General features: G+C 39.7%; 1 protein-coding gene across 1 annotated transcript; it reads left to right on the top strand.

Moving 5' to 3' along the window:
- The first annotated feature begins 727 nt into the window (after nt 1-727).
- On the top strand, nt 728-26,545 carry TIGAR (TP53 induced glycolysis regulatory phosphatase). Its single transcript, XM_019464809.2, has 6 exons — nt 728-951; nt 8,454-8,491; nt 12,902-13,023; nt 20,349-20,426; nt 23,521-23,631; nt 24,485-26,545. The coding sequence occupies exons 1-6, from the start codon at nt 773-775 to the stop codon at nt 24,914-24,916; spliced, it is 960 nt and encodes a 319-aa protein (XP_019320354.2). The 5' UTR covers nt 728-772; the 3' UTR covers nt 24,917-26,545.
- Nucleotides 26,546-27,605: the final 1,060 nt, after the last annotated feature.

The following is a 27,605-nucleotide window of genomic DNA, read 5'->3' as shown; positions in this document are numbered from 1 at the left end:
CTGGGGTCAAGACTATTGCAATGTGTCAGAGAGACTGAATTCAACTCCAAGTACAACAGGCACCAATAGGGTTTATTGCCAGGGGTCAGGGCGAGGGAGGGAATGGAAACTTATTAACAGGAAGTTGGTTAGATATCAAGGTTGAGGGGGAAGAGGAGCTCCATTAAATACCAAGGGTGGAGGAAGAGGAGCTTGATTAGATACTAAAGGTAAGGGGATTCTTGATAAACTGGCTTCGCAGAAGTCTTTGGTAAAACCGGGCTCAGCAGGCCAAGAATGAGGCCCAGTCTGGAAGAGCGCTCAAAAAAAAAAAAATCTGATTTCAGTTTGCTGCAGGACTGTGCCTGTCGAGGCGGGGAGAGGAACTAGGTGGATCTAAATCCACAGAACTTGCTGACCCTACATCCCCAGTATTACGGGTTAACAGTAAAACCTCATACGACCCAATGTGTCTGGCGCTGTACACTCCGGAAGTAAGACTACTAGCTGCATTCCTGCTTCAAATGAAATCAACTCCACATCCGTGCCCCAGCTCACCCATCTATCCGGAGTCTCCAGGATCCAAACTTGCCCGGGCAAGAACCGCCGCCACTGCGGACTCCAGGGCTGGCCCCGCAAGCACCTGCCGCGCGCCAATCACAGGCCTGCGCGCAGGGGCGCAAGCGCCACGGCCCTGGGCGGGGCCTCGTTGCTTACCATTCTCCGCCGCCCTGTCGGCCTCTCGCCGCCCTGATTGGCGCTCCTGGAATGACGTAGACGGCCGCCTCGGCCTATGGTGGCGGAGCCGGCCGGCCGGCCGGTTTGGCGGAAGTGGTGTGGGCGAGGTGTCCCGCAGTGCGGAGAAGCCTCGCGCCGGAGGGTGCTGGGCACGCGAGCTGCGCTGGGGCCATCACTTCCCCTCCCTCCGGGCGCCCGGAAGATGACCCGCTTCGCGCTGACCGTTGTGCGGCAGTGAGTATTGCCGTCGCAGGGTGTCCTTGTCGCCTTCTCGTCAGGGAGTTGTTGAGGAGTGGGTGAAGAGACCGTTGACCTGTCACCCCTCCTCTTCCCTGCTTGCTCGCCCTTCGGAGGGTTGGACCCCTCTTCCCCCGGCGCCCCTGAGCCGGGAAGGCGGGTCGTAAATATCTGGAGTCCGGCGTTACAGATGAGCACGCTGAGGTCCGGAGGAGTAAACGGCCGAGGTTCGCAGCCACTTGGCGGAGTTAAAGCTGAAAAAAGCCAGCCTTGGCTCCGGACTTCGTGCGCGGCTGGTTGCTCCCCCTCCCCGCCCCCCCCCCCCCCAACGGATCCTAAAGAGTTTGCGGGATAGCTCGTCCCAGGCCCGTATTTGTGTGCTGGCTGCCTTCCGCCGCTGTCTCTCTCCATCTGTGCTGCACCCCCGCCCCTCGCTTGCCAGGGCAGCCGCAGGCGTGGACCTGAGATTTAGTTCTTCCCTCCCGAGATCACACTGCTGGCGGCGGCGGAGGGCCTCCACCCTCGTTTCTGCAACCTGCATCACTCCGAACAAATATTTTTATCATAACATTCCACGGTGGAGCTGAAAGCTGCTACGTCTTCATGTCTCTTATCTTTTTCCTTCGTAACGCTTATTTGCCGACTGTTAATGGAAGTGCAGTGCAGGGTGGTTAAGACCACAGATTTTTCAAGCAGGATAGACCTGGGTTAGAATCCGGGCTCTGGTTAGGAGGAACCTTGTAACCGCGGCTTCCGTTAACGTAATCTTTACGACGTCAGTTTGCTAATACATAAAATGGGGGTAGTGAAAATACCTGCCTCACTAGTGTGAGGCAGAGTGCGTAGTGCAACGGAGGGGAAGAAATGTGTCTCAAGAACTAAATAACTTCTAATTCTGTAAGAGCATCTGTAATAAAAATGTAGTCAGTCCTCAGGATGTATGTATAATTTTATCAGACCCGCATTTTGAATATGTGCTAGGTGCCCGTGGGCTGGATTATACAGGTAAATAAGATACGGTTTTTGACTTCCAGAGTTCACAAGGAACAGTAATAGGACTTAACCTTGTCGAGCTGACTTTAATTGGTATCTTTTTTTTTTTTTTTTTTTGTCCTGTTCTTCCTTTATGGGAGGATAATCTTAGGAATCATCAGAATTATCCCTGTAAGACTCACAGGATTTTGATGACTAAACTAGAAATTGAGTTCCTCTCTGTCTCTTCCCCACCCTTCCATTTTATAGACTGCTTTATGATCATTTGATGACCTACTTAAGGTCATGTATAGCTCATTGGTAGCAGAGCAGGAAGTAGAGCCCTTCTTTTCCCAGTGTTTGAGCACCTTATGGATGCCTGAACTCAGCCAGTACTGTGTCTGACATATAATTGAAGTTCACAAGTCGCAGGAAATCTGGATTGAACCATCCCTTGATAGTAAGGTGATTTCTATTTAGATTCTTATGGACAGTAGTTACATGAATTTGGATTTTGTCTCCTCCGTGCTTCTTAAAAAAGGGCTTGGTTTAAAAAACTGATTCCTTATAGAAATCCTTTGAGGAATCAATTTAAAAGTAAGTCTTTATACATTATTATGTGCCAGGCACTGTTGTAATTAAGTTCTGACAGTGCAGTGAGGTGAGGACTGCTTCTCAGTTTGCAGGTGAGGAAACAGGTGCAGAAGTCCTGTAACTTGCTTGAAGTCACATGGCTGGTGGGGTGGTGGAATTGAAGCAAAGGAGCTTGACTCTACAGCCCATCCCATCCTCTTAATCACTGTCCTCTCTGCCTCCTTTTTTATTGAGTTAAAACCTAGTGTTTGTAGATTGCTTGAATATCACCAGCCATTTTAGTGGCTACTTTTTATTTCTGCTAATATAATTGTGAAGAGTGTTAAGACTAGTTTGCTTTGTTCTGTTTTATTCATGGGAAAGTGGAGTTAAAGTGTTGAAATAATTGATAGGGTTATGGTGAGCTGCCTTTCCTGCCTGAATCATCCCTCTTTCCTCTTCCAAATTCTCCAAGCTAAGAATTAATGACGCTTTCAGGAAACGAAACGATTGCAAACTTGATTAATAATCACCATAGTTAAATATAATGAATCCACAGGGTTGGGTCATTTAGCATAATATTGGGAATAGCACTTGACTTTTCTATTATCTGATTCTGTATAACTAAGATAGTCCAGTGCTTTGAAACTGATAGTATGATCGGTATTTTTAAAGAGATGAATAATTTTAGTGAACAGTGCCTCTTCAGATAATTCCAGAAAGCTTTTAAAATGCAAGTTCTGTAAGTTCAACCAAATCATTTATGAATCTTATGCTGTAACTACCTGTGCGTTTATCTTCGACATACTTGTGCTCACAAGTATCATTTTGGAATAGAATATCCAAGATTGCAAATTTCAAGTCTTTTAGTATTATTAAACTATAACTTCTGATCTTCTAGTCCAGCGTTGTTGAAAACCCCAATATATGTAGATTGGGAATTCCATCACCTACATAACCCATTGAAGGCCCCAGTTCCTTGAAATATTATTTGTGTCTGTTTGCAATTAGTTGCCTGGAAAACCATCCCATTTCACTTCCACTTTTAACTAGCTCTTAAAACAAAAAATTTTACAAACCTCATTTAATTCGCTTTTAATGACCTAAAGATGATAAATTAGTAAATTTAATGATAGCAAAACTGATTTGCTTTTCTTATGCTACCTCTATTGGCAGTTACTTTTTTGTTGAATGCCAATAATTGTTCTGGTCATAAATAAAGCAAGCAAAGTAAGTGTTAGGGCACCTGTGAATTTTTATAAAGATACATGTTAGTTATGTTACTGTGATACTTGTTTTCTGAGAATAGGATTGATCAATTGGGAGAGCATTTACCACTAGGACTGACATATAAATAAAAATATATCATGAGTTGGGTGTGTTATGTCCCCCACCCCCACTCCGACCATCTAGTGACGGTTTCCATGTTACTAGCCCTCGAAATCTTCTGTATTTTCGAGTGAATTAATTGGTAGAGAGGAATTAAGATAAAGCTGTATTCTTGATTAAATATCAGGTGAGGCTTTGCATTTCCATGTACACTGAAGCATATCTATTTTGAAAACATGCCCCAAATCTGTACTAATTTCCCATGATTTGCCTTGGTCTTGTGGCAAACAGTACTCATCTGTTGAATTTGAATTCTTTAAAAGAATATGATCGGGAAATTAAGCTTTCTAAATGACTTCTAAAGAAATGCCATAGAATATAAACGAGAACTAACAAAATAAAATCTTTTAAAGTGAAGAATAGTGTAATAACCTACAAAATGAATGATGCATATTTGTGGGACCTATAAATGGCTGGTCATAAGACTTAACTTCTTGGCATAAGCATTTAGATTCTTGCAGAGTCGGGTGTTCTGTTTTGGAAATGGATCACACTGGAGATTTTGAAAATGAGTAGTGTTATTCCTGACTCTTTCAAAATATATTCCTCTGACCTTTCAGCTCCTTCCACCTTCTCTGCCACTATCACAAGCCACACTTTGGTTAAGGGAAGTAGATTAATAGTAAAACTATTTTAGCCACCTAATTTTCTTTCCCACTCCCAAAACAAACTTTAAACAGTTGCCTAAAGGATTTATACAAACCTCTTGATAAAGCTGATAGCTGTAAAACTAAATATTTATGAAAGTTTTTGGGAAAAAATTCTCTTTCTAGATTCCTGCTCTGCCTGCTTCGGATTCTGTGTCTCCCTCTCTCTCTCTCCCCGTTTCTCTGCACCTCCCCTGCTTGTGTGCTGTCCCTGTCTCTCTCTCTCTCTCTCCCTCTCTCCCTCTCTCTCTCTCTCCCTCTCTCCCTCTCTCTCTCTCTCCCTCAAAAATAAACAAAAAGAATTTTTTTTAAACGGCAGTTTCTCTATCATCACCGTGGATACTTTATCTGTCTGAATGGTAGAGATTAATACCCTCTTTCACATCCACTGTGTATGATTTCGAATGAATTTTGGAGTAAAAGACATATTTTATTAATATCAACCACAATGATGACAATGGCAGATCAGTGGTAAATAGTTATGAAAATCTTCATATATTTGTCATACATTTTTTTAAAGTTACATCCACATGTTTAGAAATCAGAACAATTCTTATATATCTTTCTGGTGTTTGTGTGCACATGTGCACGCAGGTCCAAATGTTTATTCTTATTTTCCACCTTTCTAAAAAGATAGCATTCTTTTTAGATTATTCTGCACTTTGCTTTTGCTCTTTAATATATTTTGGTAATTTTTCCAAACCTTTCCATAAATCATTCTCTTTTTTAGGGGACACAATTACCTAGTATTCCACTATGTATATATGCCACCATTTATTTGTTAATGTAACCAGTTCTCTGTTAGTGGATATTTAGGTTATTTACCAGCTTTTGCTACTAGAAAAAATATTGTGGCAGATACTGTTTTAAATAAGGTTGAATGCAAGTATTCCCAGTATTATGGTTGCTGTATTAAAGGGCAAACAGATTTATTATTTTGATTAATATTTCCAGATGACCTTCCATTGGCAGAGTACGTACACTGAGGTTCTGTTATTTCCCTGGGTTTTCTCTAGGCAATGAGTATGTTAGGGCAAGGCAACCTCTGGCTGTGCCTTTAAGGAGCTGGAACCTGGTTAGACACACATCTAAAAAGGTTAATTAGCATATGGGTGGTAACTGACAGTACGGGGGGGGGGGGGGGGGGAGTGGAGGGGGGTGGGAAATGGGAGTGTAGCCTGGGTGTGTTTAAATGGGATAGGTTGGTGGGGAATGGTGCCTGGGAGGGAATGCTTCCTCAGGGAGCAGGCTGTTTGTCTGTATTGGGTCTGGAAGAGTGAGAACATATTGGTCAGGTCCAGTGGTCTCTGTTTTCATTAAGCTCTCCAGGGGATTCAGATACACTCTCAAGTTTGAGAAACGCTGTTCTAGGCAGAGGTTGGCAGACAACTATTTTTGTAAATGAGGGACAAGGTTCCAGGCAGAGGCCCGGGTTTGTGATTCTGACTCTTAAGATTTGATGGAGTTCCTTTCTAGACTGTGTAAATCAATCCATGTAAAGGCTTTTTTTTTTTTTTTTTTTAAACTAGTGCTTTGTTTAAAACAAAGCAGGGATGATGAGCCTGAGCCTTCACAGTAATCAGGGAAATATAGTCAGATAAAACTGAGATGAACTGTTCTGTGCCAAATTGGCACAAATGGGAAACTCTGACATTACTGAATGTTGGAGAGGATGTGGAACACTGCTGGGGGTTGTAAATTGCTGTGACCACTTCGCTATTGTCTGATAAATCTAAATGTTTGCATACTCTGTGGCTTAGCAATTCTAGGGCTAGGCCTAGATCACTAGGTATGGCTTTGCAAACTTAATTAAGGGGTAGGAAGTAGCTTAGGCTTTACAAGCCATGCACTCTGTCTGGACCGCTCAGTTCCATTATTATAGTGTGAAAGTAGTCATAAACAACATGTAAACAAATGGGTATGATTGTATTCCAGTACAACTCTACCAAGATCGTGTGCCGGTCTTTGAGTAGTTCTCAAACATGAATGTACATCAGAATCACTTGGTGGGTTTATTAAAACAGATGAACTGGGCCACAACCTCTGAGCTTCTGATTCGGGAGTCTGAAGTGGGGCCTGAGAATTTGCATTTCCAAAAGGCCCCAGGCAGTGTCAGTGATGCTGGTTCAGAGGCCCCACTTTGCCACCCACTGCCCTAGAGAATCTGATGTGCTCTATACAAACATGTTTATTCACAGCAGCTTAGCTCCAAACTGGAAACAATGTAAATATATCAACAATATAAATAACACTGGGAAATTCTTGAGTATTACACAGTAATGAGAGTGTAAGAGTATGCCACCGGTCACAACAGTGGTGTATCTCCCAAACAATGTTGAGGAATGGTAGCAACACAGGACTGCATACAGCAAGAAGCAACTCATTATAAAGTTCAACAACAGGCAAGCTAATCCTATGCTGTACTTGCATGGGAAAGCTATGAAGAAAGGCAAAGCAAATGAGCATCTAAATAAATGCCAGGTAGTGGATCCACTGGGGGTGGGAGGACATTGTGGTTGGAAAGAGACCCACTCTAGGAGGCTGGCAGTGGTGATCTGTTAACTTGGGTGGGGTCACCAGGGTGTTGACTTTATGGTATATTATTTGTTTACATTGTTTATTTCACGATTTTTACAAGATTTTAAATGCATTAAGTTGAATCTTTGATTTCTGTATAGCTCTGTCCAAAAATGACCTATAAACAGAACTATTGAGTGCTTACTAAAAGCTGAACAGTGTTTAAACACTTTATCTATATTCATTCAGTTACCCCAAGAGCCCTGTGAAATGGGGGCTGTTATCATCCCCATTTTACAGACAAAGAACAGAGGCACTCAAGCTTAACCAAGTTCCTAAGTATATAGCCAAAGCAGTTTTTGTTCTTCAGGCTGCTATATGGCAATGAAATTTACTTCGAAGGATTTTCATCTTCCCTTGACATAGAAATATATCAATATGAGCTGTAGACATTTGGTACCAAATGAGGAAACAACTTGATCCAAAGAAACCTATTTACTATTTTTACCCACCCTTCCAGTTCTGTGTTCAGTGTCTACACAGAACAAGTCAACTCCTTTTTCCCCCGGGGCAGCCACCAGTCCTTCCCATCTCTGTTTTCCAGTGCCTAGCACTGTACTTAGCACATAAAAAGAGCTCAAAGAATTTTGAACTCAGTTCTTGATAGCTTTTCAGGTATTTGATTGCTTTTACTGTTGTCCGGTCTCGTCCAGATAGCACATCCCCGTCCCCTTCCACTTTGTGTTCCCTCCAGTCTCAGTTGATGGTTATTTTATGACAAAGTTTCCAGTCCTTCACTCTTAACAGTTGCTTTGAAATTGGTTTGGTTTTTTAATTCTTAAAAGCATAGTACCCCAACCTCAGTTTTTAGTGTCCTCTCCGAGATAGTTGTCAGCATTACAAAAAGGAACAGGTGGAGATGTAGGAACCAGAAGAAGCCAGGGCATCTGAAAGGTTGTCCACTTCTTTCCCACCACATCGGGTTCCCTCGCACTTGCTCCTTCAATCCAGCAATAAACCAACTCTCATGGTTTCCTCCTGCTGCTTGTGAAAGGAGTTTTAGTTAACATTTATTTTAACAAGATTATTTAATGAAAATTATATATACATATTGATAGAATATTCTACTTACAATTATGATTGATTCATGATTTATACATTTTAATTTGGGTCAGTATGAAATTCTGAGCCCAAATCAACTAAGTACATTAGAGTAGATGCTTGTAAATATCAATTTAGAACAAATTTTATGTTTATAGGTTAGATTGTGAAGTATGCTACAAGGTTCATATGCTCCCTTTGTGAATATCATTACCTTTCATTGATGATTTTTTTTTTTTTTCTGATTTCAAAAATAACCTATTTGGTAATAAAGGTTTTTTCCCCCTCTCTCTATTTTAGTGGAGAAACAAGATTTAACAAGGAGAAAATAATTCAAGGTTAGTATACTTTATTTTAGCTGTCTCCTCTAGTGTTAATGTGATATGTAAGCAAATCAGAGTTGGTGGGGGAGGGGTGCCTGGGGACAGCTCTGTATTGTGAGCAGTATTAAAGAATTAAAGCATCATGGTTACAGAAATACGATCAGAGCAGATGGTAACTAAGAGGAATAAGTTTCTTAAGGGAACTGGATGTAAAGAACAGGATTCCAAGTTGCTTATGGGTAGCTTCAAAGTGGCCCAGTCAGCTGATTAAAGAGTTATGTTGGGTCTAGTGGTCTTAAAATGTAACTGCTGTGATTTAAAATGATTTCATGTTTGGAAACATGAAGTTTGCTGGCTAGTTAGTTAATGGTATTTTTCTGCTAAGGTGGTTATATTATTTTTAGTAGTAACAAAGAAGAGGTTTAAAAAACGAATTCCTGTTCTCATATAGGATTGTTGCTTTATTCTGAACAGATTCTTCCTCCCTTGTTCTGCTAATTTGGGTTCAGATCTTAATCTCCCTGTGATCCAGCAAGTCTAGCGTGTATATCTTGGGTGAACTCTCAGTCAGACGTACTATTTCTGTGCGGTGATTACAAAAGCATTTCATTTTATTTTTTTGGTTAGGGACATCTGGAGTTTGCAGAAACTGATTTTCATACCCAGTGTGCCTGACTCCCGCTTCTGAAAATTAGTCTGATAATTAAATGACCCTTTGTTTTCTGGTGACACGTGCCCCACCCAAATTAGCCTTTGGATTTAACACCTGGTTCTTTAGTACTTGTCTCATTTCATTCCACGCTGACAGTGGAGCCGGAATAAAAGTGTTTGTGGTCACACCTGTTTCCACATTTGTGTTCTTTTCCTAACTTTGTCAGTTAAATGCTTAGTTCTTTAAGTTACAGCATTCAAGACATGTATTTCCAAGTACCATTTTTGTTGCATACCTACAGTTTTGATAATGTAGTAATTTTGTAAGTATCGGCACCAGGTGTCTTAAATTGTCTTCGGTGACCCATGAATTATTTAGAACTATCTTTTAAATTTCCAAATGGCTAAGCTTTTTTTTTGGTTCATCTTTTTTGGTTGACTTCCAATTATATTTTGTATTCTTTCTGACAAGATGGTTTATTGATATCTCTTTGAAATCAGTTAACATGGTCAGTGTTTATAAATCTACCATTCTATGCTTGACAAAAATCTGTATTTTCTAATTGTTGGGTTTGGAGTTAGGTGTCAAATAAGCAACCTCTGTTTTATTGTTTAAATCTTGTGTGCTTTGCTAATTTTGTCAATTTACAGATTTGCCTGCATGACCTAAATATGAATTTATGGTTGAGATGTGGACTATCCCACTGTGATGGCCAATTTATCCTTTAATACCAGAAATTCTATCAATTTGTGCTTTATGTGTTCTGCTCCTGTATAGTTACAGACTATTTTATTAGGTACATACAGGTTTAAAAATCATTCTGTCTTCCAGTGAATTAGATCATTGATTATTTATAGTAATCCTCACAATCGTTTTGTCATAAAGTCCTGCATTTCTGAGTGTAATATAGCTTCTCCAGCTGTTTGGGGGTTGGAATTTGCCTGGTATATATTTTCCATTGCTTTCCTTTTAACCTTTCTGTGCTGCCTTAAGTGTTACTTCATAGATACTAACTACATAGTTGATTTTCCTCTTCCTCTTCCTCCTTCCCCTCTCTCAACCCCCACCTATTCTTTCAATGGTTACCTTTAAATTTTTACCATTCATACGTAATGAAGTATAATATCTATATCTCTTTTCCCTCCCAAATACAAAGAACTTGTATGATTATCGCTTAGTATCTTAGTCCTATCCTTTTTTAACCACATGACATAGGTATTATTTAATTTGTTATTTAGATAATGTTTGTTTAGATTTACATATATATTTACCAGTTTCTCTCCTCATAGTTTCTTTTGCATCTCAGACCTGCATTCCTGAAGTATCTTCTTTAAAAGGTCCCATGGTGCAGATTGGTTGGTGATAAAGAGAGTTTTAATTGTTTCCATTCCAGACAATTTTATTTTAATTCTATTCAACCTTTTTTAGCCTAGACAATTTAGACTGACAGAACTCCTAGCACTTGGGAGATATTAGTGTGCTGGTTTTTTTTTTTTTGGCTTCCATTGCTCCTGTTAAGAAGTCTTCTCTCAGCCAAATCATGTTCCATGGTAGGCAATCTGTCTCTCTCTGTAACTGCTTTTAAAATCTTTTATTTGATTTTGGTATTCTGCAGTTTCTTATACCTAGAGGGGATTTTTTTTTTCCCCCTTTTAATTTATCCTGCTTGGTGTTTTCTTCATCTGTAGGTTTATATCTTCTCTCATTTCTGGAAAATTCTCAGCCATTATCTCTTCATATTTTTTCTCCTTCATTTTCTTCTTTCTGGAGTTCCAGTCAGAAATATGTTAAGGAATATCATTCTCTCCTTCGTGTCTCTAATATATCTGAGATGTGTTTTATCTCCTTTATCTGTGCTGCATCTGGGGTAAAAACCTGAGCCCTGTCTTTGAGTTCATTAAGCCTTTCTGTTACTGAATCTCCTTTCATCCACTGAAGGATTGTTTCCCTCCTCAGCAATTCTATTTTTCGTTATTGGAAGATCTGTCTGATTCTTTTAGAAAGCGGTCTGGTTGTTTTGGATGGCTTCTTGTTACTTGCTTATTTTTGTTACTCTGTCTTTATGTTTTAGTCACAGTTTATAGTCTTTATATGCTGATTTCAATGTCTAAAGTATTAATTATTCTGAATCTGTTATTTGTTGTTTCTGGTGACTTTTGTTCATGGAGGATTGTTTTTTTGTATGTTAAGTCATTGGCTGAATTATTAAAATTTTTTTTAACATTTATTTATTTATTTTTGAGAGAGACAGATCACGAGTGGGGGAGGGGCAGAGAGAGAGGGGGGACACAGAATCCGAAGCAGGATTCAGGCTCAGAACTGTCAGCACAGAGCCCAATGAGAGACTTGAACTCATGGACCTGGAGATCATGACTTGAGCCAAAGTCAGATGCTTAACCCAGGCGCCTCCATTGGCTGAATTATTATTAAGTATAAATTAGTAGAAAACTTCTTAGCCTTTGTTAAGTCAGATTTGCTCTGAAGAGAATTTGCATTTGATTTTACTACGGACCTGAAACTATACTAGCTTCCTTATAGGATCTCTGGCATCCAGGAATGTGGAGTTTCAGTTCTCCTACCTCGCTGTTCCATGTAGCAGTCTCCCTCCCCCAAACACTCCCTTGCTTGTGCTGATTACCAAGTCATCTCTGTTTTCTAATGTTTATATTAACTTTCAACTCAGAGTATTTTGGTTGCTTTGCATCTCCTCTTGGAGAGTTTCCTTATACCCTGAGAGCAGGGCGCGCGCGCACGCGCGTGTGCACACACACACACACACACAGCGCACCTATTTGGTTCTTTTGTTATGGGAGGACCCTTCAGAGTGTTTAATCAGCCTTTCTCCTGGAAATGGAGGTTCCAACCTTTTTTTTAAAGGAGAAGGAAGGAAGGGGGAAGGGAAGAAGGAAGAGAGGGAATAATACAATATTGGACATTTGGGCAATGGAGATTAAGAAAGGAAACTTTTTAGGTTATGATCCTACCATTCAAATGAAGCACCTGCATGGAGAACATAAGATTAGAGCCAGCATTAATAAGATACAGGTAACGAAGGGGTGGGCAGACACACACAAGAGAGGGGAGAGCTGGAGACAACTGAATTCTCATCATCTTATTCCCATTAGGCAGACATTCTTTTGGGAAACATTTGAATACCTGAGTCTTTATAGGATTATAGCTTAAATTTACTTGTTTCCAGTTCTCTGAAAAGTTATGTAGAGGGGCGCCTGGGTGGCTTGGTCAGTTGAGCGTCCGACTTCGGCTCAGGTCACGATCTCATGGTCCGTGAGTTCGAGCCCCGCGTCGGGCTCTGTGCTGACAGCTCAGAGCCTGGAGCCTGTTTCAGATTCCGTGTCTCCCTCTCTCTCTGCCCCTCCCCTGTTCATGCTCTGTCTCTCTCTGTCTCAAAAATAAATAAACGTTAAAAAAAAAAAAATTAAAAAAAAATTATGTAGAAAAATAACCAAGGAAATATATTTTTTTAATGTTTATTTATTTATTTTGAGAGGGAGAGAGCAAGTGCAAGCAGGGGAGGGGCAGAGAGAAAGGGAGAGAGAGAATCTCAACGCAGGGCTCAGTGTCACGAACCATGAGATCATGACCGGAACCAAAATCAAGTGTCTGAGGCCTGACTGACTGAGCCATGCACTTGCCCCTCCAAAGAAATATTTTAAATAAAGTGTAGATAAATTATATTCTCTTACATGTGATTTTATTTGCATCCCTTATGTATATATATTTGAATGTTATTGTTCCTTCTCTTACTATTACAGGACAAGGAGTAGATGAGCCTCTTTCAGAAACTGGATTTAAACAAGCAGCTGCTGCTGGCATATTTCTTAATAATGTGAAATTTACTCATGTTTTCTCCAGTGACCTCACAAGGACAAGGCAGGTAAGTTCTACAGTCAAGGTTTAGGCTGATGAGTCAAGAGTATCAACAGTCATAACCTTGAAAACTGCTACCAGAATCATAGGAAATTAAATCACATGCAGATAACACCCCCAATCCTCTCCTTCCCCCACCAACAGAACTTGTTTCTTTTCATTTTACTTTTGTACTTTATTTTGATTTAGTAATTTTATTTTTATTTTTTTTAATGTTTTTATTTACTTTTGAGAGAGAGAGAGAGAGACAGAGCCTGAGTGGGGGAGGGGAAGAGAGAGGGGGAGACACAGAATCTAAAGCAGGCTCCAGGCCCTGAGCTGTCAGCATAGAGCCTGATACGGGGCTCGAGCTCACGAACTGTGAGATCATGACCTCAGCTGAAGTTGGATGCTTAACCGACTGAGCACCCAGGTGCCCCTTGGTAATTTTTAAATTAGAGTAGCGTGGGAAAAATACCTAACGAAATATCTTTAAAAAGACAAAGAAGGTTTATGAGAGAGCCAGCAGGAACACCAGGTAGGAGAATTTAACTCACAAAGACATCAAATAGTAGAATCCAGACATGGTTAAAAAAGAACTATGTTACTGTAGAGAAATAAATGACACGTTTGAAATATCTTTAGGGATCAGAGTACTATAAAAATGACCCCAGGGAATTAAAAAGGAACCAAATAAATGTCTAAAAACTCAATGGAAGGGGACTTTGTGTCAACCATGAGGGAATAACAGAGTTAGGATATAGTCTTCCTGCAAAAGCAACTAGAGAAACAGGGCAAAATTTGTGAAACAACTGTTTATAGACATTGGACTTCAGATAGTGTGGGCCTGTGGTCCCCAGATGAAGTGAGACAAGTAACATCAACCCTTGGATTGTCCTGGTGTTCCACCTGAAGTAATTTCCCAATGCTGGCAGGAAAGGCCAGATAGAGCCAGTGGTCTCAGGGAGTTGAGGAGACAAAGCTTGGAATTTGGGGAGGTTAAATAAAGATCGTGGGGCAGAGTGCTGGAAGAGGGAGCAACACAGAGAAAGAACTCTAGAAGTATGTATAGGAAGCCCCTTAAATCCTTGGTAGATTACAGTCTGCACATGCGTAGGTGAAACCTCATGAGGGCAGGAGAGAACAATCCCTGGGGAACCAGAAGCCAATTTCAAGTGTTCACACAGGTTGGGAATCATTTGTGTTCCTTCCACCCAAAGTGGATAGACTTTGTTAAGTACATCAAGCATACAGTGGACACTTCAGAAAGATCACACCTTAATAGTGAAGCTGGGATGCCTGGCTGGCTCAGTCAGTAGAGCATGCAACTCTTGATTTCCAGGTTGTGAGTTCAAGCCCCATGTTGGGCATTGAGCTTTCTTAAACAATGAATTAATTAATTAATGGGGTGCCTGGGAGGCTCAGTCAGTTAAACATCTGACTCTTGACTTTGGCTCAGGTCATGATCTCATAGTCATGGGATTGAACCCTGATTGGGTTCCGTGCTGAGTGTGGAGCCTGCTTAGAATTCTCTCTCTGGCCGTCTCTGGTTCACGCTCTCTGTGTCTCTCTCAAAATAAATTAATAAACATAAAAAAAAAACAGTGAAGCTCATCTGTGCTCGAGGAACATAATGAGGAAAGAAATAGAAGAAATAAAAAAGAATCAAATTCATCTTCTAGAGATCAAAGATAACAGTATTCTGAAATGAAAATTACACAGGAGGGGATTATCAGCAGGTTAGACACTGTAGAAGAGCAGTGAACATGAAGTTATAGAAACAGAGCATTCCAAAATTAAGGAAGAAAGAAGACTAAAAAAAGGAAAAAAGGAGTCTCAATTGAGGGGTCTAAAATTGACCCACACCTACATGGCCAGGTTGTTTTTGTTGTTGTGGGTTTTGGTTTTTTTTCCTCTCAATTGTTTTTTGTCAGTTGGTCTTATTAAGTCCTCTCTTTATTTTATTATTATTTTTTAAAAATGAGTTTGGCTAAAGGTTTATCAGTTTTGTTGATTTTTTTAAAGAATCAGCTCTTGGTTTTATTGATCTGTTTGATTCTCTCTTTTTTTTTTCAGTTTCTATTTTATTTATTTCCCCTCTTTATTATAACTTTCTTCCTTCTGCTGTTTTTAAGCTCCTGGTGGTTCTTTTTCTAGCTCCTTTAGGTGTAAGTTTAGTGGTTTGAGATTTTTCTTGCTTGAGGTAGGTTTGTATTGCTATAAACTTCCCTCTTAGAACAGCTTTTGCTACATCCCAAAGATGTTGGACCATTGTGTTTTCATTTTAATTTGTCTCCATGTATTTTTTAGTTTCCTCTTTGATTTTTTTTTTGTTGTTGTTGACTCATTCATTATTTAATAGCATGTAATTCAACTTCCATATATTTGTGTTCTTCTCAGATTTTTTCTCGTGATTGATTTTTAGTTTCGTACTGTTATGGTCAGAAAAGATGCCTGGTAGGACTTTGATCTTTTTGAATTTTTGAGACTTGTTTAGTGATGTAATGTGTGATCTGTTCTGGAGAATGTTCCATGTGCACTTGAAAAGGATGTGTATTCTGCTCTTTTAGGATGAAATGTTGTTTCTGTATTGGTACACCCACCTGGTCCAGTGTGTCATTCAAAGCCACTGTTTCCTTGTTAATTTTTTTTTTTAGATGATCTGTCCATTGATGTAAGTGGGGTGTTGAAGTACCCTACTATTATTGTATTACTATCGATTACTTCATGTTTGTTATAAACTGCTTTATGTATTTGGCTACTCCCATGTTGGGTGCATAAATATTTATAATAGTTGTATCTTCTTGTTGGATTATCCCCTTTATTATGTAGTGTCCTTCTTTGTCTCTTGTTACAGTTTTTGTTTCAAAGTCTGTTTTGTCCAATATAAGTATTGAAACCCCAGCTTTCTTTTGACATGCATTTGCATGATAAATATTTCTCTATTGCCTCACTTTCAGTGTGCATGTGTCTTTAGGTCTGAAAGGAGTCAGACCTCCATTATACTTGATGACCATTAATGAGACCATTATGCTTGATGGTGTCCCTGAGTTCCCTAAATCTATTCTCATTTTGCATAATTTTTTTTATCTTTCACCTACTCAGGTTGATTATTTTCCATTACTCTGTCTTCAGGTCACTGATTCGTTCTTCTGCTTCCTCGAGCCTATTTATTCCGTCTAGTGTATTTTAAATTTCATTTCTTGTGTTCTTCATCTTGGATTGGTTCTTTTTTATCTCTGTGTTAAGGGTCTCATTGATGTCCTCCACTCTTTTCTCAAGTTCAGTGAGTATCTTTATGAGCATTATTTTAAATTCTCTACCAGGCATATTACTTATCTCCATTTTGTTTTTATCTCTTGCTGTGATTATGTCCTGTTCTTTCATTTGGGACATATTTCTCTGACTCTTCATTTGTGTGTAACTCGTGTCTGTTTCTGTGTATTAGGAAAGTCAGCTGTGTCTCCTGCTCTCGAAGGTAGTGGCCTTGTGAAGAAGAGGTCTTGTAGTGCCCTGCAGTGCAGCGTCCCCTGTTTGCTAGAACCTGACACTGCAGGGGTGTCTACTATGTGTGCTATGTGCACCTGGCTGTTATGGTTGAGCCAGTCCAGTCATCTGCAGAGGTTCTCTTTGTCTGTTGTGGGCAGGGTTTGGTCCCTTTGTTGCTAGTGGGCCAGTTTGGGGCTGCCTTGGGCCTGAGTTGAGTCAGACCAGGCATTTTCCAGAGGTGTGGTAGCACCAAACTGCAGGGCACTTTCCCTGTGTTGTCCCCTGAGAAGCTTTTATTGGTGGACAGGACCTGCGGTCAGACTAGTTGTCTGCCTCCAGCCCACTGCTAGGGCCACAGTCTGGTGGGGGGGTGGTGCTGGTGGTATTTTCCCTCTCCCTAGGGCCAGAGTCACTTTGGAGTGGTGCTGGCCACTGTAGGAGCTACTTGCACACTGCCAGGCTTGTGACAGTGCCCTGGATGGGCTCGGGCCAGGAGTGTATTTGAGGGGGTGAAAGCTGCTGAATTTGAGGGGGTGCTGGGGGGTGGGTGGCAGTGTTAGCAAGTTAGATAGTGAATGTCTGCCACACTGGTTCTCACAGCTGGCCATGTGTGTACTCTGTGGGGCAGGGGAGGGAAATGTTGCATGCCAGCTTCTTTCTTCCTGGGGGAGTGTCCCTGTGACTGCTGCGCCTCTGGACATGTTCTGAGATTAGTAAATAACTTTCTCTCCTGTATACCCCAGGCAGTTTTCAAACTGCTGCTTCTATGCTGTATCTTGGGCTGTTGGTTGTGCTGTCTCTCTATGTCCTCTGTCCTCCAGGCTCTCCCAGAGCCACACCCCCTGGTTTTTAAAATTCCAAGTTTTAAGTCCGGCTGATTCTAAGAACTCAGAAAATTCAACCCCTCTAGTTTTCAAAGCCAAATGTAATGAGGATTTGTCTTCCCCACATGGGCTTACTGTTGTGTGTTTCTCTTCGTTTTCCAGTCCTTCTGCTCCCTCCCTCCTGCGCATGGCTGGCCCATGGGTCTGTTTAATTCCCCATTGTGTCTTTGCCCTTCCTACCCTCTTCATTGTGGCCTCTTATCTACCTTTACTTGTGGCATTTGTTCTGCCAGTCTTTGGGTCATTTTCTGGGTTATTTATACTGATGTGAATGTTATCTAGTAGTACTCCTGGGAGGAAGTGAATTTAGGGTCCTCCTACTCCATCATCTTCCCTGGAAGTCAGAATCTTTTTTTGTCAATTGGGTTTTGACAGAGGTGCCAAGGTAATACAGCACTTGACAGGGATTCTTTTCAATAAAAGCTGCTGAAACAATGGACTATCCATATAGAAAAACATGAACTTTGACCTTTACTGCATATAACACACAAAAATTAACTTACACTTGATCTCAGCACAAATCTAAAAGCTAAATCTATATATCTTCTATAAGAAAACACAAGAGAAAAATCTTTATAAAGGTTCTTAGTGCAAGGCATAAACAAGATACAGATCTTATTTTATATATAATATATATGTATCTGACAAATCTATCTATGTAGATAAATACGTATATAGCCATATTTATAAATTTTTTCCAGCTTAGTAATTAGAATAACACTTTAAAATGAGCAAAAGATTTGAATTTGACCAGGCACTTCACAAAGAAGAGAATATGGAAGGTCAATAAGCAGATTGAAAGATGTGTAGCATAATTGATCTTGACAGAAATGCAAATTAAAACCATAGTGAGATTCTATTACATGAACATTTGAAAATGCACAAGAATGTGGAACAACTAGGACTCCTACATTGCTCGTGAGAATGTAAAGTGGAACAACTACTTTGGAAAACAGTGAAACTTTAGTATACACTAATCATATGATCCAGCAATCTCGGTCCTAAGAATTTATCCAAGAGAAATAACATATGTTTACACAAAGACTTGTACACATAATTAACAGCTTTGTTCATTTGAACAGTTTCTGTTCAAAGAGCAGAATCACCCGTGTTCATCAGTAGGTGAATGGATAAATGAGCTGTGATACATTCATGCTGTGGAATACAACTCAGCAACAACGTGAGGAGGAGTGGAGGAGTCTCAAAAACATGGAGGAGTCTCAAAAACATGCTGAACAAAAGAAGCCAGGCACAAAGAGTACATATTGTATGGTTCCATTTATATGAGACTCCAGAAAGGATAAATTTAATCTTCAGTTAGGTAGAGCAGGTCCATGTTTGTCAGGGGCCAGGAGTGAGAGGGATTGACTAGAAAGGACACAAAGGAATCTTTTAGAGTGATAGAATTCTTCCATGTCTTGATTTTGGTGGTATGTAGATAGTCGTATACATTTTTCGAAACTCAATGAACTGTACACTTAGCAATAGGTATGTTTTTTTGTTGTAAATTATACCTCAATGAAATTGATTTAAAAACACAGAACAAGTTGATAAACCAAAAATGAAAACATCAGTGGATTTACTAAATTACAGATTAAACATAGTTGAAATGATCATTAGCTCATAGGTAAATGTAAAATAATAACTGAAATGTAGCACAATGTGATAAATAGATTAAACATTTGAGAGTTTAAAAGAAATGAAGAACATGATATGAGGTCTGGTGTCTTTCAGAAGGAGATGTTAGAATGAGAAAGGGGTCAAAGAAGTCACAGTTGATAATTTTACAGAACTTTTGAAAGATAACACATTATCAGATCTAAAAAGTGTGACAAATCCCAGTGGAGATAAATAAAAAGAAACCCATATCTACACTTAAATAACAAAATTGCAAAGTCCAAAGATTAAGGACAAACGTCATCCACTAATGTCCAGTATTAGACTATCAACAAATTTGTCAGTATCAGTAATAATTTTTTTTAATGCACTGAAGAGATAATAAAGACTAACCTAGAGTTTTATACCCAGGAAAACATTTTCTAGGGTGTAGGTGAAATGAACACATTTCAGACAAACAGGCTGTAATGGAACTTTCAAAGGATAATTGAAGAAGGAAAATAATTCCAGAAGGGAAGTCTGAGTTTCAGAAAAGATGGGTGAGCAAAGATATTGGTAAAAGTAAGGGTAAATGTAAACAAATAGTGACAATATAGAACCATAATGATGATAATGTTTAATTTGTGGGGAGAGGGTTAAAAAACAAGTCAGATTGTGGACTTAAATTATTTCTAGTTTTGCAAATACAGTGTTTCTTGTTAATCAAAAATAACCAGGCACACCAGGAGAGAAGGAAACATGAACAAAAATGAGCCCAAACAAAAGATGACAGAAACAAGCCTCAGGATTTATTTGATAGCTGGTTACCACACACGGACTTTAAAATAACTATTGAATGCACAGATTAAAAAATGACATATGGAATTACAACAGAGAACTGGAAATTATGCACAAGAGCTAAGTGTGAATTCTAGAACTGAAAATATAACTGAAATTAAGACTCAATAGATGGGTTTCACAGCAATGTAGCAACACCTGAATGGAGAATTAATGAACCAGAACCTTTTCTGTAAAGGGCCAAATAGTAAGTTTTTTTAAGTTTTATGGGCTGTATGGTCTCTGTCACAACTGTTCAACTCTGCTGTTGTACTGTGAAAGCAGCCACAAACAATACATAAATAGCTGTGTTCTAATAAATCCTCATTTATGACAACAAGCCGTGGTCTAGATTTGGGCTCTGATTTGCTGACCTGCAAACTAGAAGATCGGTCACAAGGAAATACCCAGATCTGTGTGAAGAGAGGCAACTTGCACAAAGGAAAATTATTTCTAGTTCTTTTTTTATATACTATGATGTATTTTGACATTTTGGCTAGAATGACTCTTTTTGTGAGAAAAGAAACCATTGTCTTTCCATTTTCAGACTGTGCATGGGATATTGGAGAAGAGCAAAGTTTGCAAAGATATGACAGTAAAGTATGATTCAAGGCTTCGAGAAAGAGTAAGTAACGTACTTACATATTGTTCTTCACAATAAGTCATCAGTAAACCAGCTCAGTTTGTCAGACGCATTCCTGATAGGGATGTGGAATCAGCTAACATGTTAAGAACCTGCTATGTGTCAGTGGCTGTTACAGACTCTCACTGATAGTATCATATTTAATTATTAAATTCCCAAATTATAAAAGCAAGGTCTCCTCATAAGAACTAGTACAGAAGAGCGTGAGGTAAAGTGCAAAGTTCTCTTCTTGGCCTCCCCATCCTACTTCCCAATTTTAAGCTTGAATAGACTGGCTTATGTCCATTTTATATACCAGAAATGAAACTTGCTGAGATAGTGACTTAGCTAAAGCCACATCTCAATTTCAGATCTGAGCTTGTCCTCCCAGAGCAGTAATTTTGCTCTTCACTATGGGCCCATGAGCTGGCTAATGTCTCCGTCAGCCCTGTGATTTCTTTTGTACCTGGATAGATGTGTCGATGGCTAGGGCATCTTTGAGAATTGTTTTTCATAATTTGCCTGTGTTCTCTGTTTTTGTCCAAAATACATACCAGAGTTCCCGCAGAGGTGCTGCTTGGAAAGGCTCACTCTGTGCCTGAGAACTAGTGCTGCAGTGTTAATACAAGCATTACAAGTTCAGTGGAACACTGGACGAGGCCTGCAATCGCACAGTAGAGAGACGGTCTCCTTGTCCGGGCCATTCTTCTGTGTGCTCTCTCCCTGAATCACTGCATCCTTTCCTGTGATTTCAGTTGATTTCCAAATATATATTTTTAGCTTAGATCTCTTGCCTGAGCTCACATATCAAACTGCCTACTTTTGATGTCTGTGTGTGTGCCCCACATCTACTTCTAGCTCAGTGGAGCACAGCATCTTTTCTCCACGTAGCTCCTGCTTTACCCAGTCACTCAAACTACGCATTCTTGACTTCCTTGCTTCCCACTTGCACATCCTACCATCATCTTGTCAATTTGGCCACTGTGTAATAGTTCTTGAATCGTTCATCCCTCTGCAAACCCACTGCTGCCATCCTACTGTATTCAGTGTCCCCTGTCACCTGGATCACCTGGAGCAGTGGTTCTCCTGCCTTCTGCCTTGCTCTCGCTTTCTGATCTAATCTCCACACTGCAGCCAGAGTAATCTTTGGAAAACTTGGTTGCTGCGTTCCTGTATAAAACAATTCACTGTTTCTCTTTTACCTTCGGAGCCCATCCAAGCTCCAGCCTGGCTGTCAGCATAGTGTAGGATATGATCTGTTTTCTCCATCTGCCCCCTCCTTCCTTGTACTTACTGCCCAGCCTTAGTAGTAGTAGTGAGCATTTGCACAGTGCCCACCACACTCTGGCAAGGGTCTCAGAACTGCAGGTTTGACAATCTTCACAATACCCCTAAGATTTAAAACCTCATTTTTACAGTTGCAGAAACCAAGGCACACAGAGGTCCAGTCCATGGTCATAGAGCTAATGATTTTTAATGTTCTCCTTTATAAAAGAGGTTGTTCCAGTTATAATTAAAGATATAAGAATTGAACTTGAGTGGCACCTGGGTGGCTTAGTCAGTTAAGCGTCTGACTGTTGATTTTGGCTCGGGTCATGATCTCATGGTTCATGAGTTCGAGCCCCGCAGAGCCTGCTTGGGATTCTCTCTCCCTCTCTCTCTGCCACTCCCCTGCTTGTACTCTCTCTCTCTCAAAATAAATAAATACACTTAAAGAAAAAGAATTTGAAGTTAAGAATTGGAAGAGCACCTGACAAATGTGCATATGTTCCTATAAATAACATTTAATTAATTGTTGGACTTCTGTCTGGTGGTGGTAGAATTTTGAGGCATCATCAGTATAAACCATAAATAATGATTTATCTTTAAATATTTTATTCTGTAAGCAATCTGTTGTCATTGTGGGGAACTAAAAGTAAGAATAGTTTGGGAAAAAATACAGCTAAAATTTCTACCATGCCAAATATGGTGAACATTTTGGTATGTGTGCTCTTGGCTTTTTTCATGTTTGTCAGTCTGTCTGTCTGTCTGTCTGGTTGTGTATGTATTTTTCTAAGTATACCCCTTCTATATGTTGGTTTTTAACCGGATTTTCTCCCTGTGTCTATCAGTGCCCAAACATGCATGTGGATACGACCACCTGATTAGTGACTGTATTATTCCAGTAAATGGATATTGCTTGGCTGCTACTACTGGTGTACACCTAGGTTGTGACTCGATTTTCCACTGATGTAAATAATGTTAAAATAAACATCTTTTTGTAGTTGGTTCTTTATACACATGCCTAATAGATTTCCTAGAGACGAAATTGTTGAGGGTGTACTTTTTGAAAAGCCTATAGCACACACTGCTGAATTTCCTTCCAGAAAAGCTGTGCCAGTTTGTACTTCCATGAATGATGAGGGAGTTTTTCTCACATAAACAGTAGCTACTGGTAGTCTCTTTGGTCTTCCAATTTAATAGCTTCCGAAAGGTACCATTTTAATTTTCACATTATGGATTCCTGAGGAGTTTCTTGGCCGTTTGTATTTCGTTTGTGACTTCTGTGTCCTTTGCTATGGCTCATTCTTTAGGAATCTAAAAAGTTAATGACCTTTGAAATCACACAGATCGGGGTTTGAATTTCAAATTTGCTGATTATTAGATATAGGAATATAGGCTAGTTGCTTAACCTCTCTGAAATTCTGCTCTCCCATTCATAAATATGGTGATGAAAATGCCCATCTCATAGTGCTATTATTAGGACCAGATGAGATGGCATGTGAGGTGGTTGACTTGGTTGCTGCATACATTAGTCTCTGGTCCTGGAATCTGTGCAGATCTATTTGTCCAATAAAGCCACACTGTCTAGTTGAGTGTGTTGTTCCATATAACGCATCTAGACACAGTGTCTAGTTCAAGGTGTCAGCTGTATTTTGTAGGGTTCACGGCCCTCTATTGAGTATATTCTCATTATTGGTTTAAAAGATAGAATGAAGTCAGTGAAAGGAAGCCAGGCTTCTTGCCAGAATGATTATTCCAAGTTTGTCATAAACATGTATTTACTTGTTGTATTGCAAATTGATTTGAGGCACTTTTGTCTGTTGGACCATTGCAGAAATACGGGGTTGCAGAAGGCAGGGCACTAAGTGAGCTAAGGGCGATGGCCAAAGCAGCTGGGGAAGAATGCCCTGTGTTCACACCACCTGGAGGAGAGACATTAGACCAGGTACGTAGCCCTGGGGCAGGTTGCCACGTGCATGAACCTGCCAAGGTCAGAGTACCTAATACTGAGTTTGTTTTATAAATGAGATGTCTCTAAATCTCAGCTGAGTGGTTTGAAAGTTGTTTGGTTCATAAACCAATTCTATATGGTGTGTTTATTTTTCCTTTTTAAGCTGTCTTTCTTATTTATTAAGTTGGCAGTCATTGCCAATAGTGGATTTAAAGGATGTGTGTTAAGGTGATACTTGAAGAAAACTCTTTGAATATGAAGCAGTAACTCCCGCAGTGGTACTAGCAGGAAGGAGGTGAGTGCAGTGCCGTTCAGTGAGAGCGGCAGGCAAAGTAATTGCGGTCTCAAAATCTTCAGTGCTCCCTAAGTGACATCATCACTGTGTTTGAATTTCTTTGAAGTGTCCTGCTTTTAAACTGCATTGTTGGTGATCCCCGCCCCCCCACCACCATTTTTTATTTTCATAATTTTCTCCTAAAGACTTTCTGTTTAGTAAAGGCAAGAAGAGCTTTTGTCCTTGTTGTGGTGGCTCTAGGTGCCCTTTCCTAGGCACACTCTTTTATGGGCTTCTTTTTACTTGTAAATTTCCCTAATTAGATTGTAAGTGCTCTCTCTGAAGGAAAGAATTGGAAATGGTATTTTACTCATCTTTGCCCCTAGATGTGCTTCCATAGTTCCAGAAATACCTGGGCATTTACTACTGATTGAGTGCATAGAAACAGCATCTCATCTGCTTATGTAGTACTTACATTGACATATTAGAAAATTCAGTCAGTTATGTTTTATGTGTATGTTTTAGACTATCATTAGTGGCACTTTTTTTAATTTGTATTTTCTTTTCTTGTAGGTAAAAATGCGTGGAAAAGACTTTTTTGATATTCTTTGTCAGCTGATTCTGCAGGAGGCAGGTGAAAATGAACAGTTTTCCCGAGGAGCTCCAAGCAACTGTCTGGAAACTTCTCTGGCAGAGATATTTCCCTTAGGAAAAAACTGTCCCTCTGAATCTAATTCAGACAGCAGTGCTCCAGGATTAGTCGCCAGTGTCTTAGTTGTGAGTCATGGCGCTTACATGAAAAGCCTGTTTAATTATTTTCTGACTGACCTTAAGTGTTCCTTACCCACAACTCTGAACAAATCCGAATTTATGTCAGTCAGTCCCAATACAGGGATTAGTCTCTTTATCATAAACTTTGAGAAGGGACAAGAAGGGAAGCCAACAGTTCAGTGTGTTTGCATGTATCTACAGGATCATCTAAGTGGAATGACTGAAACTTGCTAAATTTAAGTCTACATCAAAATCTAGCAGTTTTGAACCTCTGAGGGAGTGCCTTTGGCTTTATTTCCATCCTCTGCTAGTGCTGATTTGGAAACCGTTAAAAAGCTATGACAGCAGGTTATGAAGTTTGACTGGAATCGTGGCCACAGAGAACACTAAGGGAAGAAACCATTTAGGACTGACTTATTTTGTCCTGAGTACAGTCGTCAGTTTCCAAAGTAATTTTACCACCCTGTTCAGTTACATCTCTGGATTGTTTATGGATCAACCAATTCGGTATTGCAAATTGAGGTATTAATGACCTTGTTACTATGGTTTTTTGTTTTTGTTTTATGTTGATTTTTTTAATATCTGAAAAAATCTAGCCTGTTTTGTTGGCTCTTGGTAAGATACTGTATGTTTTTTACTATCTCGTTCAGTGCTTGAAAGAAGGAACTATTTATAATTCCCACTGCATATTTATAGTGAGAACACACTGTATTTTAAGTCTTTAAATTAAAAATTCTTAACCACCCTCAGTTTATATAAAGCAGAATGACACTAAAATTTTTAATCTAGAAATCAGCTGTTGGAATTTTTTACCCCGGAGGGTATGAAACACGGATGAATAGAGATTATGATTGCAGATTGGTCTGGTGAGGAAGAATTTAAAACATCATTTGACTAAGACACATTAAAGAAGGAATCTGAGCAAAAGAAGATAGAAGAACAGCCTTTTCTTATCTAACTTACAGGCTGAACAATTTAGTTTGAGGAAGGCTCTGAAGAACATACATGGTTACTAGTGTAGTACACAGTAACCTCAGAAGGAAAAGACTCTTCCTTGGAAAGAATGTTGCTCTTGCTCTGATAACCACAATTGTGGGTTTTTGTGGAAGGTACAGTTGCCTCTTTTTTCCACCAGATGGCACTGGAGAAGCGGGAGTTTAGTTAACTAAATTTTGTACATAAGATTGGCCGCTCAAAAGTCCTTACCTAAATTGAAGTGTTTTACACTTTTTTTTTTTTAAGTTATCATGCTCATGAATGCTGTGAGTCTAAACTTACAAGAGTATTAATAGTCAAGTTTGTCAGTTAAGGCTAAAATCACATACAGTCAAAATTCACCTTGGACAGCACTTAAGTCTCTCGTCAAGATCCAGTGTTACAGTGTTCTCAGCATGCCCACCCCTGCCCCTTGCCTGCAGAGAGCATGTGGTTGAGCACTAGAGGGAGTACTCCACAAGGGAAAACTTGGGAAGGGAATTAAAAAGGACGAGCAATAGTAAATGTCCACATTCTCACCATCCAGAAGTAATAACTACCCTCTTCTTCCGTTTTTTTTAAAGAAGTAACACACTGAGATGTAAGTGAAATTCTTTAACCAGTTCCCTCAGTGCCCCCTTGTACCTTGCAGAGGCCACCACCGCAACGCGACTGTGTATGTGCATCCATTCTTTATGTTTTTACCCACAATCGTAAGGAAATGGTGTTGCCTCAGAGTTTTTTAAAATGTACATAAATGTCACCAGTCTGTATTCTGTATTTTCACTTACTATATCATGGGGTTCTATCTATGTTGGTATGTATGGATCCACTTATTATCACTGTATTCTATTAAATAAATGTGGCACATGCTCATTTTGCCTCCTACGAGTGGACATTTGGGTGTGTTCATTATGTCCTTCTAGAAACAGCCTTCTGCATCTCTCTTTGCACTGTGTCATAAAAAATGGTGCGTCTCCAATTTGACAAGAGTCAAATGGGTTTTCACAATGGCTGTCCTGATTTTCAGTCTTACTGGCAATACTCGAAAGTTCCTATTTTCCTCATTTCTGTTAGCACTTGATACTGTCTAGTGAAATCCTGTGACTCTGATGAGTGAAGAGTATAATGTCACTGTTTTAATGAGCCTTTGTGTGATTGCTGATGACTCTGGGTGTTTTTTCTTGTGTGTATTGACAGGATCCCCACACTAATGAATCACTGGTATATATATGTTCTTTGCTTGGTTTCTTTGTTGGACAATTTGGCTTTTTCTTAGTGAGTTGCAGAGGTAACATTGTAACATCTTACAATTTACTTGCCTTTTACATATGTTTATCAAGCTTTTTTTCATGTCAGTGTTTTTGCGTTATTAAGCCAGATCCCTGTATCCTGTTTTGTTATGGTTTGTCTTTAAGAAGCCTTTCCTACTTCTTAAAGGTAGGCCTCCTGCTTTCTTACAGCTTTAGATGATTATTTGAATGCTAAATCTTTAGATTATCTGGAGGTTATTTTTGTATGGCATAAGGTAAGAATTCAATTTTGTATTATTTTTCCGGGTGGTGAAAAAGTTACCCCATCATCATTATTAGGTGTCTCTACTTTCCAAATGATTTGTGGTTCTACTCTGTTCATACCCCCATGGGCCCATATTTGCTGGAGTCTGTGGACTTGGTTCTTAGTGAGCTATGTATTCCCATAACAGTATCATAGTTACTGTAGCTTTGCAACTGGATCTCTTGTAGGGTGAATAACTCCTCTGGTTTCTTTTTCCTTTTTCTTTTTTTTTTTTTTTAATTAAAGTGTAATACAGTGTTTTATTAGTTTCAGATGTACCATATAGTGACTCAACAATGCTATACATTACTCAGTGCTCATCATGATAAGTGTACCCTTAATCCCCTTCACCTGTTTCACCTATCCCCTCCCCCCACTCTGGTAACCACCA

This window comes from Panthera pardus, unplaced genomic scaffold, assembly GCF_024362965.1.
Source record: "Panthera pardus isolate Hobbes unplaced genomic scaffold, ASM2436296v1 HiC_scaffold_6, whole genome shotgun sequence".
Taxonomy (NCBI): Eukaryota; Metazoa; Chordata; class Mammalia; order Carnivora; family Felidae; genus Panthera; species Panthera pardus.
The sequence above is the reverse complement of the archived record's forward strand: the minus strand, read 5'-3'. Positions and strand labels throughout refer to the sequence as shown.